This window comes from Podarcis erhardii (genome assembly GCF_964252035.2).
Source record: "Podarcis erhardii genome assembly, chromosome: 8".
Lineage (NCBI taxonomy): Eukaryota > Metazoa > Chordata > Lepidosauria > Squamata > Lacertidae > Podarcis > Podarcis erhardii.
This window is the reverse complement of record NC_138499.1, coordinates 35,112,303-35,130,065: the sequence shown is the minus strand read 5'-3', so window position 1 is coordinate 35,130,065 and position 17,763 is coordinate 35,112,303. Positions and strand designations below refer to the sequence as shown.

General features: G+C 41.4%; 1 protein-coding gene across 1 annotated transcript in view; it reads right to left on the bottom strand.

The window, feature by feature from the left end:
• Positions 1-6,544, bottom strand: part of ARFGEF1 (ARF guanine nucleotide exchange factor 1) — a 70,301-nt gene extending 63,757 nt beyond the window's left edge. Inside the window, exon 1 of the mRNA XM_081874914.1 lies at positions 5,652-6,544. Coding sequence (XP_081731040.1) covers positions 5,652-5,775 — 124 coding nt within the window. The 5' untranslated portion in view covers positions 5,776-6,544. The remainder of the gene's footprint in view (positions 1-5,651) is intronic.
• Positions 6,545-17,763: the final 11,219 nt, after the last annotated feature.

Here is a 17,763-nt window from a genome sequence, read left to right as displayed (position 1 = left end):
CCAATATATTAGGGTTCTTCAGGAGTTCTTAGGTTTGATTTCAGAAGTTGTAAATAAGTATTAATATGAGTGATCACTCCTCCACCTTAGTGGATACACATTCAGTTTTCTGTAAAGTAAGGTAGGGTAAGGTAACAGAACAAAAAAAAGGGGGGGATTGAGAAAGTAAAAAGATAAGAACAAAAATAGGGCAAAGTCAAAGGTGACTATTGTAGCAGCAGGAAATATATGCTGTTAAAAACTGTGATATTAACTAAGAAAAGGAAGTGTGAAAGTCAAGATGACTCATCGTAACAAATGAAAATACTTTGCCTTCATAAGCTCCATTGAAATAAGAGGAATTTTACAACAGCAAGATCTACACTATTTATGCTTCAGCAGTCTAAGAACTCCTTCACTTTATATACACTACTAAAAAGCAAGCCCTCTTACATTACACAGAGAAATGCAAAGCATGGGAAGGTATATTTGAAATGAGATGAGAGAACTATTAATACAATCCAAGACTGTAGAGAGGAAGATACACATTGGGAGAAATGGGACTGGGGAAAGATATACAATTGAACTAACCAGGATTTAGGAATCAAGAGCAGGTCTTGTAATCTTCTACATCCTTTAATTCTCTCTACCCATTTTTCTCGTTATAGAACAGACATCATGACAAACCCAAGTTAAAATGCAACCAAGTATGCCACAAGCACTTCAAGTATCATGATTAAATATAGGCTTTCAGAAAGTGTTTAGTGGCACACCAGGTTTCATTTTAATCCACTTTGGCAACCATCACACATTAACACCAAACTCACAACATGTGGAAGCATTTCAAAGGCTGCTGCAATAATGGAGCAAAAAAATATATGAACAAGATGAGAACTGAGCTCTTTGTAAAGCCCACACACAAAACCAATTATCTTATTATTCTAAGCCAAATAAAAAAAGTTAATATTGGGCTATGAAATTACCAAAATTAGAGAGCTTCTCTCTTGGAAGGAAACAAGATGGTTAAATAAAGGCTAATATTTAAAGTATAATATAACAGGGAATGAAATATCTATATTAACATGCTTTGCTCATTTAATACAGCAAACTTGTGTAAGATGTTGGGTAGACAGCAATATTAATGGCTCTAGTGTCCCAAAACTGGTTTGTTTAAGTTGTGCTATTTGCACAGCTCTTTGGCATTCAATGAATGAGTTTCAAAAAAACAAAACGAACAATGAGAGGGGAAATGGAGGAAATACAGGCCACATGTAATTAGAATAAGGCAGATCAAATCCAAGGTCTGAAAACTATTTCTCCAGCATAAGAAAAAACAAATCATAACTCTATTTGTGTCTATTCAAAAATAAGTCCAAATGAGTTCAATGAAACTTATTCTGAAATATTACATTTCTAAACAGACTTTAGATAGGGGATAAGCCCGTTGAGCAAAGTGGGACTTATTTCTGAATAGAAATGCATTGCATATTATCATAAAAGCAGAGGTTTGCTTAGTTGGAGACACAAATGCCTCTATCATGAGACAGGGAGAAAATGACAACTTTTCATAAGGTTCAATCTCCATATAAAAATAAACTGAAATTGATACTTGATAGAAACAGATTCAAAATCAAGACTATTTTTTTCTACCCATGTAGTCTCTCTTCTGCACTATTTTTTATTTTTAAATATTGAGCACTATGTTTTTAAATATTAAGAACTATGTTTAATTAGCATTCTATACATACTGGACAAATATGTGTTAATAAACTATAATATACAAAAAAGATATCCAAGAATTATCTTATCATTTTTATAGGCCAGTCACAGGTGTATTTTAACTGTTACTGTATTACTATCCAGAGATGCTCTCAGATACTGTTTGCATGTGCACACATGCAGTAATATTGATGAATGGCTAGTAATAAATATTTGGCTCATAATCAGTTGATATTGTCCTTCCCATAAGTAATATGTATTTTGTTTGAGAATATTCTAAGATAGCCATAAAGTAAGCATTATTTACTCATAAGTTCCACTGAGTTCAGTAAGACCTACTTCTTGGTAAGTGTTACATTCTGGCATTAGTTAAAATTGCACACCAACCCTAGCCCTATTTTCTCATATGCAGTTCCCACAGGCACAAATAATGGCACTTATTTCTTAGTTTATTTAGGATATCAATATTGTTACATATTGTTAAATTACATTGGGGGGGTCAATACAAATGGCCTATTTCAAATGTAAGCATTTGAAATTTTTGTTTTAAAAACAAATAGATATACGGAGCACTATGGCTGGGAATACTTCCTGGAGAAGCACCTCTAAATGAATTATAGTTGTGCACAAATAATTGTGTTCTTGTACAAGTTGTAGTGAAGTGAGTGATGAGTTATGATCCTGGAACAGCCATGTTCTTTTCTAATTCCATTTCAGCTGAGTTATTTCAGAACAGTTGCTCCTGCTATTCCTAATCAGTCATTCTAACCCTGTGAATAAGGCATTCTACTTCATTGTTATTATTGCCTATAAGCAGCTTTTCAGGCAATATGCCTGCCAAAGCAGTTGGCCACCACGTGGCTGTTTATTGTTATTATTATGGGATATTATATTTATTTATACCCCATATTATTCCCTGACAGGGACTAAAGTTCGTTAAAAGCAGTCAGTTCCCAAAAGCCTGCCAGAGCTAGTCTCTAGAGAGGGAGTTCCAAAGTCTGGGAGCAGCCACTGAGAAGGCCTTCTTCTGCATCCCTATGAAATATGCTTGTGAAGGTGGCAGCAGTGAGGGAAGGACATCCTTCAAAGATTTCAGAACCCAGGAAGGTTCATATAAGAGGATACAGTCTTTCAGATAGCTTAGCCTTAGACCTAAGCCATTCAGTCATAAGCAGCACTTTGAATTGTGCCTGGAAACAGACCAGTAGCCAGTGAAGCTGTTCTAACAAGGAGTTGTATGCTCCCTATAACCAGCCCCAGTCAGCAATCTGGCTGCAGCTCTTTGAACCAGTTGAAGTTTATGAGCACCTTTCAAAGCCAGCCCCACGTTAAGCATGTTCCAGTAATTCAAACAGGACTGGCTTGGTTTTTGAGCATGTGTACATTTGTGGGCTCTAGTTGAAATCTACTACATAATAAATAATGAACATTCTGAATAAATAAAAACCATACTACACAGTTAAAATTCACAGCAAACAATAAACAGGAGCTAGTAAATAATAAAATGGACAAAGCCAAAGTCAAGCTCAGATGAATCAGGAGTTATGGTATTAGTTCTATGTCATCACAGTGCCTATAGCGAATAGGTAACAAACGAAACCAGTTTTAAATCAGTTCAGTTCAAGTCTGTCTTGGATGTTTTATGAAATATCAGATCACAAAAAGGACATCTTGCATAGATTTACAAATTATTCTCCATTTGTGATGTTTATGTTCTGTGTAAATTACCAAGTCACACTAACCTAGAATTTGAGTTAATCACTCCATTGCTGTTTATACTTCCAGCCATTATTCCAATTTTCCTAAGGCCTTGCTCATGTCGATCTGACAGGTCTTTGTTTAAACAGCAACAGATCCTGCATGAGATCTACCTATTTACTTATTTATTACCAGTATTTGTATGCTGACTTTCAGGGCCTCTCAAGGTAGCTTGCATTCAAAGTTAAAACTTGACATATAAATAATATCAAAGCTAGAGGGGGGAAAGATTTGCAACAGAGAGCTGCCCAATATGTCAGTCCGCATAATGTGTCTATGTACAAATGCTCTACAAGAATTGAGGCCTGAGAGGCAGAGATTGGTCAATGATTATAACTACTATACAATAGAGCTCTGGCCTTGACTGGAGTGTCTTGCATACAAATAAATACTGTATTGTTGGCCTCCTGATTTTTTCACTATTAATGCAAATCAAGTTAAGTGGTAAAGGCAAATCTATAAGGTAAATTAAAGGGCCCTTTATTCACCTTCCCCCTCAGGCCTTGCATTAGAACTAAGTTTAATTTGTAGGAATCTACTGCAACTATACTGGTCTGTGATGTACAGAGGCAGTAATACAATTCAGTATAGAAAAGAGAACACAGGAACTGTTAAAAAAATTCACAAAATTGGTTAATGGCAAACCCACAAGTGTGAAAATAATTGCCCTAATCCAGCTCTAGTTACACACAAAATGTGGGTGGTGGTGCATATATGATTGCACATCCCAATGAAACAAAGCAGTTGAGCTGGACATCCAAATTGATATGTAGATGTAGATGCAGCTCTGGTTTGGGAATAGATTCTGACTCAGAGAAGAGATGCTTACATGCACAGATCTCTTACTCTGGATCAGGTTATAAAAGACAAGCAGTAAACTAAGATGATTGCCATTTTCTTTAAATACACACATTTGTGAAGTGAATATTATACAAACAAAAGTTAATGTAAAAAACCCCACCACATTATAATATATATCTCCACAATTTCAAATTTGAGGGAAAATGACTTGCCAATTGTTATAGATCTAACAAGTATTTTACTTCCCTGCTTTTAAACTCAGTCCATGGATGCATGGGTCAATTCAGTCCATAGATGCATTTATTTATTTTTGCCTTCCCTCATATAATAACTGTGTATCAGGTTTTCTATGTTTTTAGCAGCTCTCATTTTTATATGTAAGCTGCCTTGAGTCCTGACATGGGAAAAGGTAGAATATAAATAAATATATAAAAACAACAACAATCTCCTAATAAAGCGATTCAATTGTCTCTGAAAACTTCAGTGGAAGGCTTAAGCCCCAATCTAATAACCTGGACAAGTAGCTCACCTTGTCATTCCAATATTTCCTTTTATTCAGAATGAAATAACCACATGATACATGAAAGAAACTCCTCCACCCAGCGGCGTTATTTTTCCTGGGCTGATGTATTATAAAAGACTCCTTGTACCACTGCATCCCTCCCTGCTGTCATTCTCCCTCGCTACACAACAGCCTCTCAATTCAAAGAGCAGGCATCAATTTTAAATGTTGACAGGGTGTCCCTGTTTTCCACCATCCGCCTCTCTTCGGCTTCCGTCCTCGCCTCCTCCTCCTCCTCCTCCTCCTCCTCCTCCTCCCGCCCGTCACCTGCTCCCTCCTCCTCCTCCTCCTCCCCGGCGGCCTTGTTCTTCCAGGTCAGCTCTCTACACACCTTCTCTGCCTATTCATGCAGGGTGTGTAGGTGCGCCAAGGAGGCAGCGAAAGAGAAAAGCCGTGTGTCAAGGCAACCGCCTGCATTTCCTTGTCAACAAAGCCAAAGCTTCCCAATAACGCACGCGCCTTCAGCTCCCCCACCCCCCCCAAAAAACCCACACCGCACGGGGGACAACTTCCCTCCCCGAGACCAACGTAGCGCACAAACACACGGCCTTTCATCTTCTCCCACCGCCACGTCCAAACCTCACCACAAAGGCCCGCCTCATGCATCAGCACTAACCTCCTCTCCCCGAAACCTGCTCCGAACAGCCGCCTTTTGTCGCCCGGCTCGGCGCACCCAGCCACTCCTCTCCCTTCCCCGGCCAGCCTCGTCCCCACAATGACAGCTGCCCTAATCCAGCGCAAGGCCCCGGCCTGCCTTCCCTTCGCCTCTGCAGGTGCCTCGGGCTCCCTACCCTGCTCCTGCTCCTCGCTCCCCGCAGCTCCCCAGATTTACCTAGGGCCACCTCGCAGGCTTTGCGCAGCTGGGAATGGTGCGCCTTCTTCACCTCCTTGTCGGCCAGGATCTTCTCCAAGGCCCGGGTCAGGAACATGTTTTTGGTCTTCTTCCCCTCATACATGGGGACGCAGGGAGAGAGGGGAGAAGAAGAAGAAGAAGAGGGAGCTGGTTCGGTGCCTCTCGCCGCCTCTCGCCGCAGCTGCCCGGGCGGCACCCCTGGCGAAGGAGCCCCAAGCGCAGCTTCTTCCCACCTCCGGGCTGGGCTCGGGCAAGAGCGGCGACTGCGGACCTCGCTCGGGGTGGGGGGGAAGGAGAACCGGCCCTCCGGAGAACGCGCAGCCCTCAGACCCGGCTGGCCTCCGCCTCCATTAGCAGCAGAGGCGGCAGTAGGAGCAATAGCAGCGGCGGCGGCGGCAGCAGCAGCAACCTCCTCCTGCGCTCGCCATGTTGGAAGGAAACGACGTCAAGGCCGCCGCGGCCCGAGTGGCTGCAGAGGAGGAAGCGGCGGCGGCGGCGGCGGCGGCGGCGGCTGTTTCTCCAAGACCGGGAGGAGGCGCAGCCGCAGGGAGCGAGCAACACCAGCAGCAGCGCTGGCGAGGCTAAGCCGGGACAGGCGGCCGGCCCCGCGCTACAGGTGGGAGGAGGGGAGGGGCCTCGCCGCCGCCTGCCTGGGAGAGCAAGGGGGGAAAGAGGCTGAGCGGCGCCGAGGCTGCGGACCAGAGCGCGCTCAGCCTCCCTCACAGAGTTCGTATGCGGCAGGGGCTTCTCTCTCCTTTGCCCCTGTCACTTCGGATTTCCCCTCAGACGCTTCCCGGTGGTGGCAGAGACTCCTTCCGGCTAGCCAAAGGAAGCTCGCCCGCTCCGCTTGTTACCTCGGATTGGAGCCCCGCCTTCTCCTCCATGCCTCCCTTCGGTCAGATATCTCTCACTGCTCGCTCTGTGGTGATGGGGCAAATCGCAAGGAGTTTGTCGGCCGCTGTGCTTTTTTTGCGTGTGTGCTCGTTTGAAGATTGCATAGAAATGACACTGACTGTGAGCTCTTAACGTTTTGGAGGCAAAGCAAGAACGGGAACCTTCAAGACTTTTGTGGACTAGAGTTCTCATTGTCGAATACAACATTATATACAAGAACATTTATCATATAACACACACACACTTTATGCAACCAATGGTGGGTTGTGTTCCATAAAGAATTATGTCACAATATGTTGGGTTTGAAGATGCCACAATATACCTTATATATGTTTACTGTAACAGACTGTCACCTAATTTATTACTGGAAACTAAAGCCCATTACTTCAAAGTAAGTATGGCTGGGATTGCAATCAGGGTGAATGAACAAATGGAAGTTTCTTCATGTTGTCCAGTTAAGCCACACCTAAGAAAAAAGCTGAGAGATAGCCAGTACTGTAATCAGTTTACATAGCCCTAGCACCTGACTGAACTTCCTTAGGAAAGCCTGTTTGTTGTGAATCATAGCTTTACACCAAGCATGGATAACCACCAGACCTATCATCTAACCCTACAATTTGTGTAGTGGAATGGCATTAAGAAAGTGGTAAAACCATTTAAAAAATATACCTGGATGCCACATGTTCCAGACTTGTTTTCTAGCATTTTCATTTAGCTGTGAAAGACATCAGTGAGCAGTGTGCTAGCGTACATGCTTTCAATACCAAAAGTCAGAGGTTCAATACCTGGCAGGTCTTCCTGTCCCCCTTTATGAGGGCAAAAATTGAAGAGTGAATTAATACAATTAGAATTAGAGGCAATATGAGTTAAACCAATTTATGCTGTACCTGTTTTCCTACCCTACTTTTCTAGTTTTTGTATACTTTGCCAAAATCCTCAGGTAGAACTACACTCTGTGGATCTGCTTCTAGGTCTCACATTTAAAAGAGGGAGGAAGGGAGAGAGAGAAGCACCCACTATTTTTACATTTTTGTCATAATGTATTAGGGAGTCTATCCAGGCAAAGTAAAGCGCTTTAAAATTTCACTCTGAAATTTCTCTCTCTGCTGGGCCCATGCAGTTGCTAAAGTAGCTGCAGGTACATAGAGAAAGCTGTTCCTCAAATAACCTGACGCATTGTCCCTGCAAGCCTAGTTTAATTAATCCACACACAATCACCACTAGCACAGATACCCATGCTCCACTCTACAGGTATTTAATGTTCTCGACTATTCAAGTTGTGCTCAAAAGATAAAATAAAATTAATATACTGTGTATGCAGTGTGAGGATTGCAATTACCGTATTTTTCGCTGTATAAGACGCACCAGACCACAAGACACACCTAGTTTTTGGAGGAGGAAAACAAGAAAAAAAATATTCTGAATCTCAGAAGCCTGAACAGCAAGAGGGATCGCTGCGCAGTGAAAGCAGCAATCCCTCTTACTTTTCTGGCTTCTGGGATAGCTGCGCAGCCTGCATTCGCTCCATAAGACGCACACACATTTCCCCTTACTTTTTAGGAGGGAAAAAGTGAGTCCTATAGAGCAAAAAATACGGTAACACTTTTGGATAGGTAGAGCTGCCAAAGAAACTTCAGTCGTGCTTTAATTTTGTTTTTATTAAGTAGATTGACACTGATTTTTAGTATATTTAATAAATTACATAGTATAAATACAATATAATGTAAGGCCTGAGTCATGGAAAATGTTTGTCAAAGTAAAAATAAGGAGTACCAATGTTATTAACTGCCAGCTTTTTTCTCTTTGACTGAAACACTTAAAATTATGAATTCTCTGAAATACTGAGATGCCATCTACAACTCGTGTGCCTGTGTGTATGGCTGGCTTTTTAATTCCTTAAAGCCTGGGTTGTGAAAATATCTGTCACCATTTTATAAGTCTAAAATGTCAGGGACCAATAGCAATTCTCATAAATGTTTGGCCTAAGAAAAATGAAGTGGTTAGAAGGCTCCTTGCCACTAGATTAAAGTGGAGAAATTATAGGCTATAAGTGACAGGCAATCACAAATAAAAGACCTTTATGGGGGGGGGGGAGTTGTTGTGTATTGAGTCTAAGGATTTTATATCTGTATTATTATTGTCTGTATTTGCATTAGGGTAAAGTAACTGCCTTTTGGTTCCAGAGGGTACAGCTACTATTGGTTCATTTAAGCTGCTGTATTTGGATCCTCTGTCTTATTGGTTGCCTCCAAAAGGCAGGACTGTGATTGCCTGATATTGTTCCCTCCAAAATGTATCCTTTCTAGCTAGTTCCCTGTCCCTATAAATGTAGCTCTCCCCTCCTCAGGTCTCAGTCTTGTTGCGTTAATAAAGAAGTGTTACTAGAGAACTGTCTCCAGCATATTATGTCAAGAGAGCTGAAATCACAAACCCCACGTCACAACAGAAGTAATTTTTGGATTGATAGCATAGTACCTTATTTCTGCAAAATGCACTGTTGCTTTCCCCTGCGGTTGTCTTTGCCCTATCAGTTGTCCCTGTGTTAACAATTCATGGCCAGAATCCAAAACAATTTGTGATGTGACTCAGGAGGTCTGCTATACTTTAAAAGAAAAGTTTTTAAAAAAATAATCCCACAAGGTCTAAAAAAATCATTGGATCAATGCCTATGGATGTCTGGCCTTGGCTAAGGACTGGATGAAGCTAAAGCTAAACCTTAATACTGTTAAGACTGAAGCGCTCTTCATGCGCGGTTCCCTAGACTGGATGGGTGGGCTATGGCTTGTTCTGGAATGGATTGCACTCCCTCTGAAGTGGCAGGTATGGGATACTTCTGGATCCATTAGTGTTGCTTGAAGCTCAAGTGACTTCAGCAGTGTGACATGCCTTCCATCAGCTTCAGTTGAGTCGCTATCTGGACAGTGATAGCCTAACTTCTGTAGCCTAAGCCCTAGTAACTTCTAGTTCTGAAATGTGTTATATATAGGGCTGCCTTTTTAAATAGTTTGGAAACTGCAGCTGGCATAGATTTTAGTGGTCAGGTTGCTCCATGGGTCAAGATGGTCTGAGCACATGACACCAATCCTCGCTTGACAGTATGGTTTGGAAGGGTGTAGTATGTCTACTCACTTTTGCCTTCAGTCAGTCACCTCACTCACTCTTCCTCACCAATATGTTTATCCAGGGGCAGCAGCACTTACTAAAGGAGCCATATTAGCATCAATGGGAGTATGGGAGTGAGTGAATAGTGGTGGCAAGTAGCAGCAATGCTGCAGCTTTAATGGCAGGACATTGGTCCATGGGGTGGGGGGACTCCAATGGCAGCAGCGTCAACAATGGGCACATTAATCTTTAGCTAATCTCTCCCCCTCTCTTTTAAAGCAATTCAGGCAGGGCTTGTTTAGGTGTCACTGTGGTTATTTGGAAGGAAACTATTATTGATTTTTTAAAAAAATTACTCTGCAATTACCAACTGGTTTTGACAATGAGCTATTATATGTGGTGTATGTACTTTTACATATCCAGTGTTGGCAAGCTTTTTGTTTGGTTCTGGTACATCTGCTGGACCATCTAGTCCTGTATCCTGTTACCACAGTGGCCAACCAGATCCCTGTGGGAAGCCTGCAGTGGAGGCAGAAAATTGTGGATTTCGCATTAAAATATTGAGACAATGTAGCTTTACACAATATATTTGCAACAGCCCTGTGCAACAGCCCTAGAATGAGTTAATATGAATACCTAAGCAGGAATTCTTGGCAATAGATTGGGGAGGGGGTTGCAGGGCCCCGATCCACATATGGCATACCAGGCCCAGGATATTAAATTTGTCACCTCTGTTGTGGCAACATGGCGGGGGGGGGATCACTAAGAGGTATTCATATAATCATAGAATCGTAGAGTTGGAAGGAACCCCAAGGGTCATCTAGTCCAACCCCCTGCAATGCAAAAATCTCAACTAAAGCATCCAAGACAGATGGCCATCCAGCCTCTGCTTAAAAAACCTCCAAGGAAGGAGAGTCCACAACCTCCCGAAGGAGACCGTTCCACTGCTGAAAAGCTCTTACTGTCAGAAAGATTTTCCATATGTTTTTTGTAACTTGAAGCCATTGGTTCAGGTCCAACAGGAGAAAACAAGCTTGCTCCATCTTCCCTGTGACAGCCCATTAGATATTTGAAGATGGCTGTCTTGTCTCCTCTCAGTCCCTTTTCCAGGAGCAATGGATCCAAACTACAAGAAAGAAGATTCCACTTAAACATTAGGAAGAACTTCCTGACAGTAAGAGCTGTTCGACAGTGGAATTTGCTGCCAAGGAGTGTGGTGGAGTCTCCTTCTTTGGAGGTCTTTAAGCAGAGGCTTGACAACCATATGTCAGGAGTGCTCTGATGGTGTTTCCTGCTTGGCAGGGGGTTGGACTCGATGGCCCTTGTGGTCTCTTCCAACTCTATGATTCTATGATTCTATACCCAGTTCCTTCCATTGTTCCTCATAAGGCTTGATCATCTTGGTTGCCCTCCTCTGCACACATTCCAGCTTGTCAATATCCTTAAATTATGGTGTCGAGAATTGGACAGTATTCCAGGTGTGGTTTGACCAATGCAGAATAGAGTGGTACTATTACTTCACTTGATCTGGACACGATACTTGAGTTGATGCAGCCTAAAATAGCATTAGCATGTTTTGCTGCTGCATCACACTGTTGACTCGTGTTAAGTTTCTGGTCCACTAAGACCCTTAGGTCCTTTTCACGTGTACTGCTAGTAAGCCAGATGTCCCCAGTGCTATTTTTTATAGAAAAAGAGGTGCCGGAATTGACCATGAATGCCTCCCTCGTTCTCTTAGAATGGCAATGGCTCCCACCTGAGAGGTGCCAGAATTGAGTTCTGGTGAGTTCCCTATGAAATAAAGCCTTGGTTCCCCCCCATCTTATATTTGTACATCTAGTTCTTCCTGCCTAAATGCAGATGTTTACATTTGTCCCTACTGAAATTCATTGTTAGTTTGGGCCCTGTTCTCCAATCTGTTAAGGTAATTTTTAATCTTCTGCAGCATTAGCTACCCCTCCCAGTTTGGTGTAAACTGCAGAGTTGATAAGCACCCCCACAATTCCTTTGTCATTTATAAAGACGTTGAACATGCTGGCTCAGAATGATGGGAGTTGTAGTCCAACAAAAATATGAAGACCCATAGTTGGAGAAACTTGATTTATAGGATTCTCTAAATAGAATTCACCATTTATTCCTCACACTTTCAAAATCCTACCTCTTTATAAACAGAGGACTGTATCCAACAAAGTTTTACTAGAATAGACTTACTGTATTTAAATGAATGAACCTAAGTTAGTTGTTTCTTTTAATTTCAATGGGCCTATGCTGAGTAGGGACAACATTGGATACAACCCAAAATGCCTGTGCCCAAACTCCACAGTAAATTTTAAATGGTGTGTGTTGAGTTTAATGATCCAGTTATTAGATTGCAAAATAATTTTGAATACTGAGTGGGGAATACTGGATTTTTTACTTACCGGCACAAAGCACATCTGAAGATTTCTGAAGCTGACGTGATGTTGCCAGGATAAAATATATGGATGTCTTGTAGAGCGGAAACTGATTAGGATGAAAATTGGAAGGTGAAAGAAGGGGGAAAACGCAAGACATATTCATGCTTAGCAACCCATTTTTCTATGTGCAAATTCTGTTTGCGAGACTCCTATGCATTTCTTTGAGGTATTTTCAACTTGATTTTAATAATTATTTCGCTATTTTAATGAACTAAAGTACAAAGAATTATGAAATGAGAATTTAGCACAGGAAATATTTTTTACCCTTTTACTTTTTGGATTATAGTACTATGAATAACAAGGATGGTTTCAGCTGTTCATCCCCGAAGGCATTTTAATATCTTGGTAGAAAGGCTCAGATGGAGAGGTCATAAAGTCATGTGAATTAAGGTGGGAAGCAATGAGACTGGAGCAATTACCGCTTTTAACTGCAAAGAAGGGATATTTGGATCTGCATGATTCTTTCCTCCAGCAAGACCAGCTACTTATTTCCTGTCAAAAAATGCAATAACTGGTATCTCAACCTTCCCATTATTAACAGGTTGCATGGAAGGAATGAAATGTTTTAAATATGAATAACACAGGAGGTGAAATTGCATGGAAACTACAATAATTCTTGTCTAAAAAGAGATAATACATGATCACAGCAATAACTCATCCAAGCACCTGATCTATCTAATACTAACCATTTAAAAATAATTTTTGGAAGAGCTGTTTGTTTTCCTGACAATAGTGTGAAAGCTATGCAAATACTATGATCACACATTTTGCCTGGTGTTGCATCGCAGTCCTTCAGAAATACATAAGAGAGTTATAAGCATACCTGGATGAGGATAACTCAATCACAGTTGTTTATGGGCAAGGAACTTCCCATGTTTTTGCAATGAGTTGTACGTAAGACTGCCTTTAAAGACAGCCCCAAAAACTACAGTAGGCCCAAACAGAGCTGCAAGATCATCAACTGTGACTGGGTATTTATGTCATATTATGTCAATACTTTATCAGCTGCACTAACTCCCAGATTGTTTCTGGGAGCAGTTTACAATACAGTGGTACCTCGAGTTAAGTACTTAATTTGTTCCGGAGGTCCGTTCTTAACCTGAAACTGTTCTTAACCTGAAGAACCACTTTAGCTAATGGGGCTTCCGGCTGCTACCGCACCGCCAGAGCATGATTTCTGTTCTCATCCTGAAGCAAAGTTCTTAACCTGAGGTACTATTTCTGGGTTAGCAGAGTCTGTAACCTGAAGCGTATGTAACCTGAAGCGTATGTAACCCGAAGTACCACTGTACTGTTTTTAATCTTTAAAACCATGAACTCATCCTTCCCCAGATGTCCTTAGACTATAAATCCCATAACCTCTGGTCAAAAGCTCATAGGAGGCCTGCCAGCAGGACCTAAGTGCAAGAGCAACTCCCCTCCTATAGTTTCCAGTAACTGGTATTCAGACGCATACTGCCTTCGACCAGGGAGCATAGCCATTATGGCTAGTAGCCATTGATAGATTTATCCTTCATGGATATGCCTAATACTCTTTTAAAGCATAGGGAAAAAACTTCACATTTGGGAAGTTAAAATTTAGTTTACTTACAAAGTCTTCAAAGGTCTGGTTCATGTGCTTTTCCATACATCAGTCAGAAAAGTTGCACAGGCAGTTAAACTTACAAAAGTGGTAAGAGCGGCTGTTGAGAGCCATGTGGCACAGCTGGAGCAACCAGCTCAAGCCTCTTCACACATTGATCTTCTGACAGTGGGACAATAGGCTTGATTACCTCTTTCCTCCCAAATATTAGATAGAAGCAGAGAGCTAAATATCTAGTGAAGGATTATAAATTAAGATTTAACCAAAAGTTAGCAAAGTCTCGATGAGGTAAAGAGTAAGGTTTCAACTCTGTATCTATTTACCTGATAGTAGCCTCCCCCCACCCTGAACATCATGAGACTGATACCATTTTTTGAGTTAGGAATTGTCCACTTTGCTTGCTACTGAGACCCATTTTTCTTCTCCTGATCCCAGTCTGCAGGACTTTTCAATGCTGAATCTCTTTGAAAAAATAAAATACTTTTCTTCATATGTGTCCTTCCAGACAGAGTCACACGTAGTCTACTGTTTGATATCTGCCTGTGTTATTGGAATATTCTCCAGGGATTGTGACCTTCTTGAAAACAGATGCTGCCTTGCTTCACTGACTGCGCAATCCACTGGTTTTATGAGTTGTTTTCTCATACAGAATCACTACCAACCGTTCTAGTAACACCGTAGTATTGTCATCCGTTTTAGGGCTTCTGTCAGCGTCAGAAATGCATCTGTGATGTCTGGAAATATAACGCATGTCCCAAAGTGACATTTTGCTTTTCCCAGCAAAGAACAGGGCCTCATCACACACATGAAGCATAGCCAACTCTTTGGTTGCATTTTGCATTTGTGCTTTTCCAGGGCATTTGCCCACACCTCAGGCCATTGGAATGTGTTGCAGGCTGGGCACAATGATGGCGACAGCGTGGACAATTTTGTGCTGCAACCCTTCCTCCCCACCCTTCCCCCTGTGCCGAAATTACAGGGTTTGTTGCAGATCCTGGATGAAAAAGAGGCTGATTACATTGAGGGTTAAACTTGGCAATGAAAAGGAAAAGCCCAGAGTGAAGACAGCATGCTAGCCACGATGGAGGCAAATGACTCCTGAGGGTAGCCCCGCAGCTGCATATTATAGTGGATTAAAGAGTGCTTTTCATGTACCTCAAAAAAAGTGTGCATGCATTATCAGGAAGCATTAGGGATCACATCAACCAAGCCATGTATCTGGGCTTTTCCAGGATAGAATGCAGACACTTGGAGCAGTCGGCTTGCTTTTAGCAACTGTATGATTTGCCAATTAAGTGCTACACTTGTACCATTACATAAAACATCATACAGTACACACTGTGCAGAAAGACATCTTGTTTCCGAGTGAAAGAGCCTGCGTAGGTATGTGAGAAAGTTCACGTATTTAAAACAGGTTCAGGATTTTAATTCCACCAAAGGTTAAGATTTAGTACAGTGTTCAGATTTCCTCATTAGCTAATTTTTTTGGAGGGGGTGAAAAGAAACGTAAGTGGGATGCAGTAATGGGTGATGATTTTGATTTATTTTTTTTACCCTTTCTGACGATAGGTTCAACTCCAGCATTTAGTGATATTTCTAAGGAACAAGGCTACAAACTTCCCCATGCTATGGCCCAGCCCTATGATTCTTTATGGTGAGACAGTGGTGCAGGATGAGGTGCAAAAGTCCCAATTCTTGTCAGCAGTTGTACCCCTTGCTTTTGCACTGCAATGTCTCCATCACAGCTGCTGTCATTCACAGTGCTGTGCTAGTGGTTGCTTCTCTTTTGCATCGTCCAGGTGTATATTGAATGGGTGTTACAACAGTTCTGCTGGAGTGGGATGGAGGAGCGCAGCTGAACTTCACACTGTTGCATATGAAGACCCAGAAGAGGAAAACACATAACCACCCAACAACTGTAGGTCACTTCCTACAGTGGATGATATTCTGTAGAAAGGAGAAGCACTTCTCAGTTTTTAAAACTAGACCTGTCATTTTCAACAGTGCTGGAACACCCTTTTCTAAATCAATAGTATCCCGTTGAAGAGTCTTACAGGGTGTGGTGATTCTCAGAAATGGTGTGCCACATTAAGTAATAACCAAATCTGTAATTATACAGTGGAATCTTGGTTGTCGAACGCCTTGGAAGCTGAAAAATTCGCCAACAACCCGGAAGTGAATGCATCTGTTTTCAAACGATTTTCAGAAGCCAAATGGCCAAATGGCTTCTGAGGCATGTTTTTCAATTTTTCCCATTGACTTTGCAGCCAGCCCTTTGATCCTCGGTTTTCGAACAGTCTTCCGGAACGGATTACATTTGAAAACTGAGGTTCCACTGTATATTGATTTTGATCTCAAAATTATGTTTCCAATTTACAGACAGATGTTATGTATGGACCTCCCCACAATGAATTCCCCCCTCACTAGAAGCAATACATTAGGTGACATGCCTTCAGCAGTTTGTTGGCATAAGAACACAATAGCTTTGCAATACCAGCAGGCTAGATAAAGGAGTACTTATCCTTCACACACTTAACTCCAGTCATGTTTGTTCACATCTCAAAACGCAATAATCTGTAGTTAACATTTAAACCTGATGGTGCTTCTGCCTGCCTGAAACACAAAATGCATTCCAGTTTAGGAATCATAATAAGCTCTAATTCAGTCATAATTTAAAGCAATATACAGCCTACTTAGCAAAAGATGCACATATATTGAAATGTAACTGTTTAAAAAGGAGGTGTTGCAGTCTACCACAGGGGTAAAATGGTTTAAGCCTTGTCTCCCTTAATGCAAAGTATGTAGTATAAGGCCAATAATAAATAATGTTTTCTTTTAATTTACAACACACATGAGCTATCCCCGCCATTGTTAATGTTGCATTTTTAATGTGCAAGGGCCCCTCCATGTACCTCAATGGGATTCTTTCAATTACTGATTTAATGTATTATTCATAAGTAGACTCCCTGATGTCTTAATGGAGGGGCAACTCATCCAATAGGTGACCTGGCATTTTTCACCCAGGGGAGATACTTTGCAAGGGACTGCAACATGAAGACAGCTGGATGGTTCTGCCTGACTGCTCAATTTCTGTCAGTCAAGAAGAATGAGGAAAAGGCCTTCTGGTCCAAACACTCATCTGCCTTTTGAATAAAAAGGTGCTGTTGCAGTGCCTCCACTCAGAAGTCATTTTTGTGTGCATGCAGTGGATTGGTTAGCCCGCAACTCTCCATAAATTAGAGTCAAAGTTTTCCATTTTAGCTGGTTAGTAACTGATGAAAAATAAAAGGTGTCAGGGCACACATTTCTTCCTTCTGCCCATTGAAATGCTAAAAATGGCAGCCAATATCAGAGAGAGAAAACTATCAATTTTTTTGAGGGTTTGCTCATATAAGTCTGTTCATTTTTAAGTATCTTGTTTAAAAGGTATGTGAAGACTCCTAGGGAAACTGCTGCAAATGATAACTAGTGAAGAACCACCAATCTGCCAGGAAGTTATTTCTTCCGAATGCACCTTGGAGAGGATATTTTAACATAAAATTATATGTCAATTGTTTGATCAGAATTCCTCACTTGGCAAAATAATAGGGTTAAGTCCAAGTAGTGATGGTTGCCAACTTGAATGGCTAAAATATGATTATAAAAATTAACGGAGAAAAAGGCTATCAGTGACTACATGGTAGCTAAATTAATGAGGATGAAGGTGATGCATTTTTGTAGTTTGCAATTTAATTTTGCAAGCCAAAAGAATTGGGAATATATGTAACAGAACATCATGGGTGACCATCACTTCTCTTTCAGAATCACAGCAGCAGTAATATCAGGCAATTTTAATTAAAAATGTGCTTTATTTAACAAGTTCCGGTGTTATTCAAAACAAAATATATAAAATTACCATTTACAACTGATGTTAAAAGAAGTATAAAGGGAGCAAAGGCCAGTACAGTTGCACATTTTCACCCCAATCCAATGAAGGAGTTTCTCATGTGGAAGCTCCATCATTTTCTAGATTGGAAAGCACATCTTACTGCATATCCAAATGTGGATGTTGTCCATC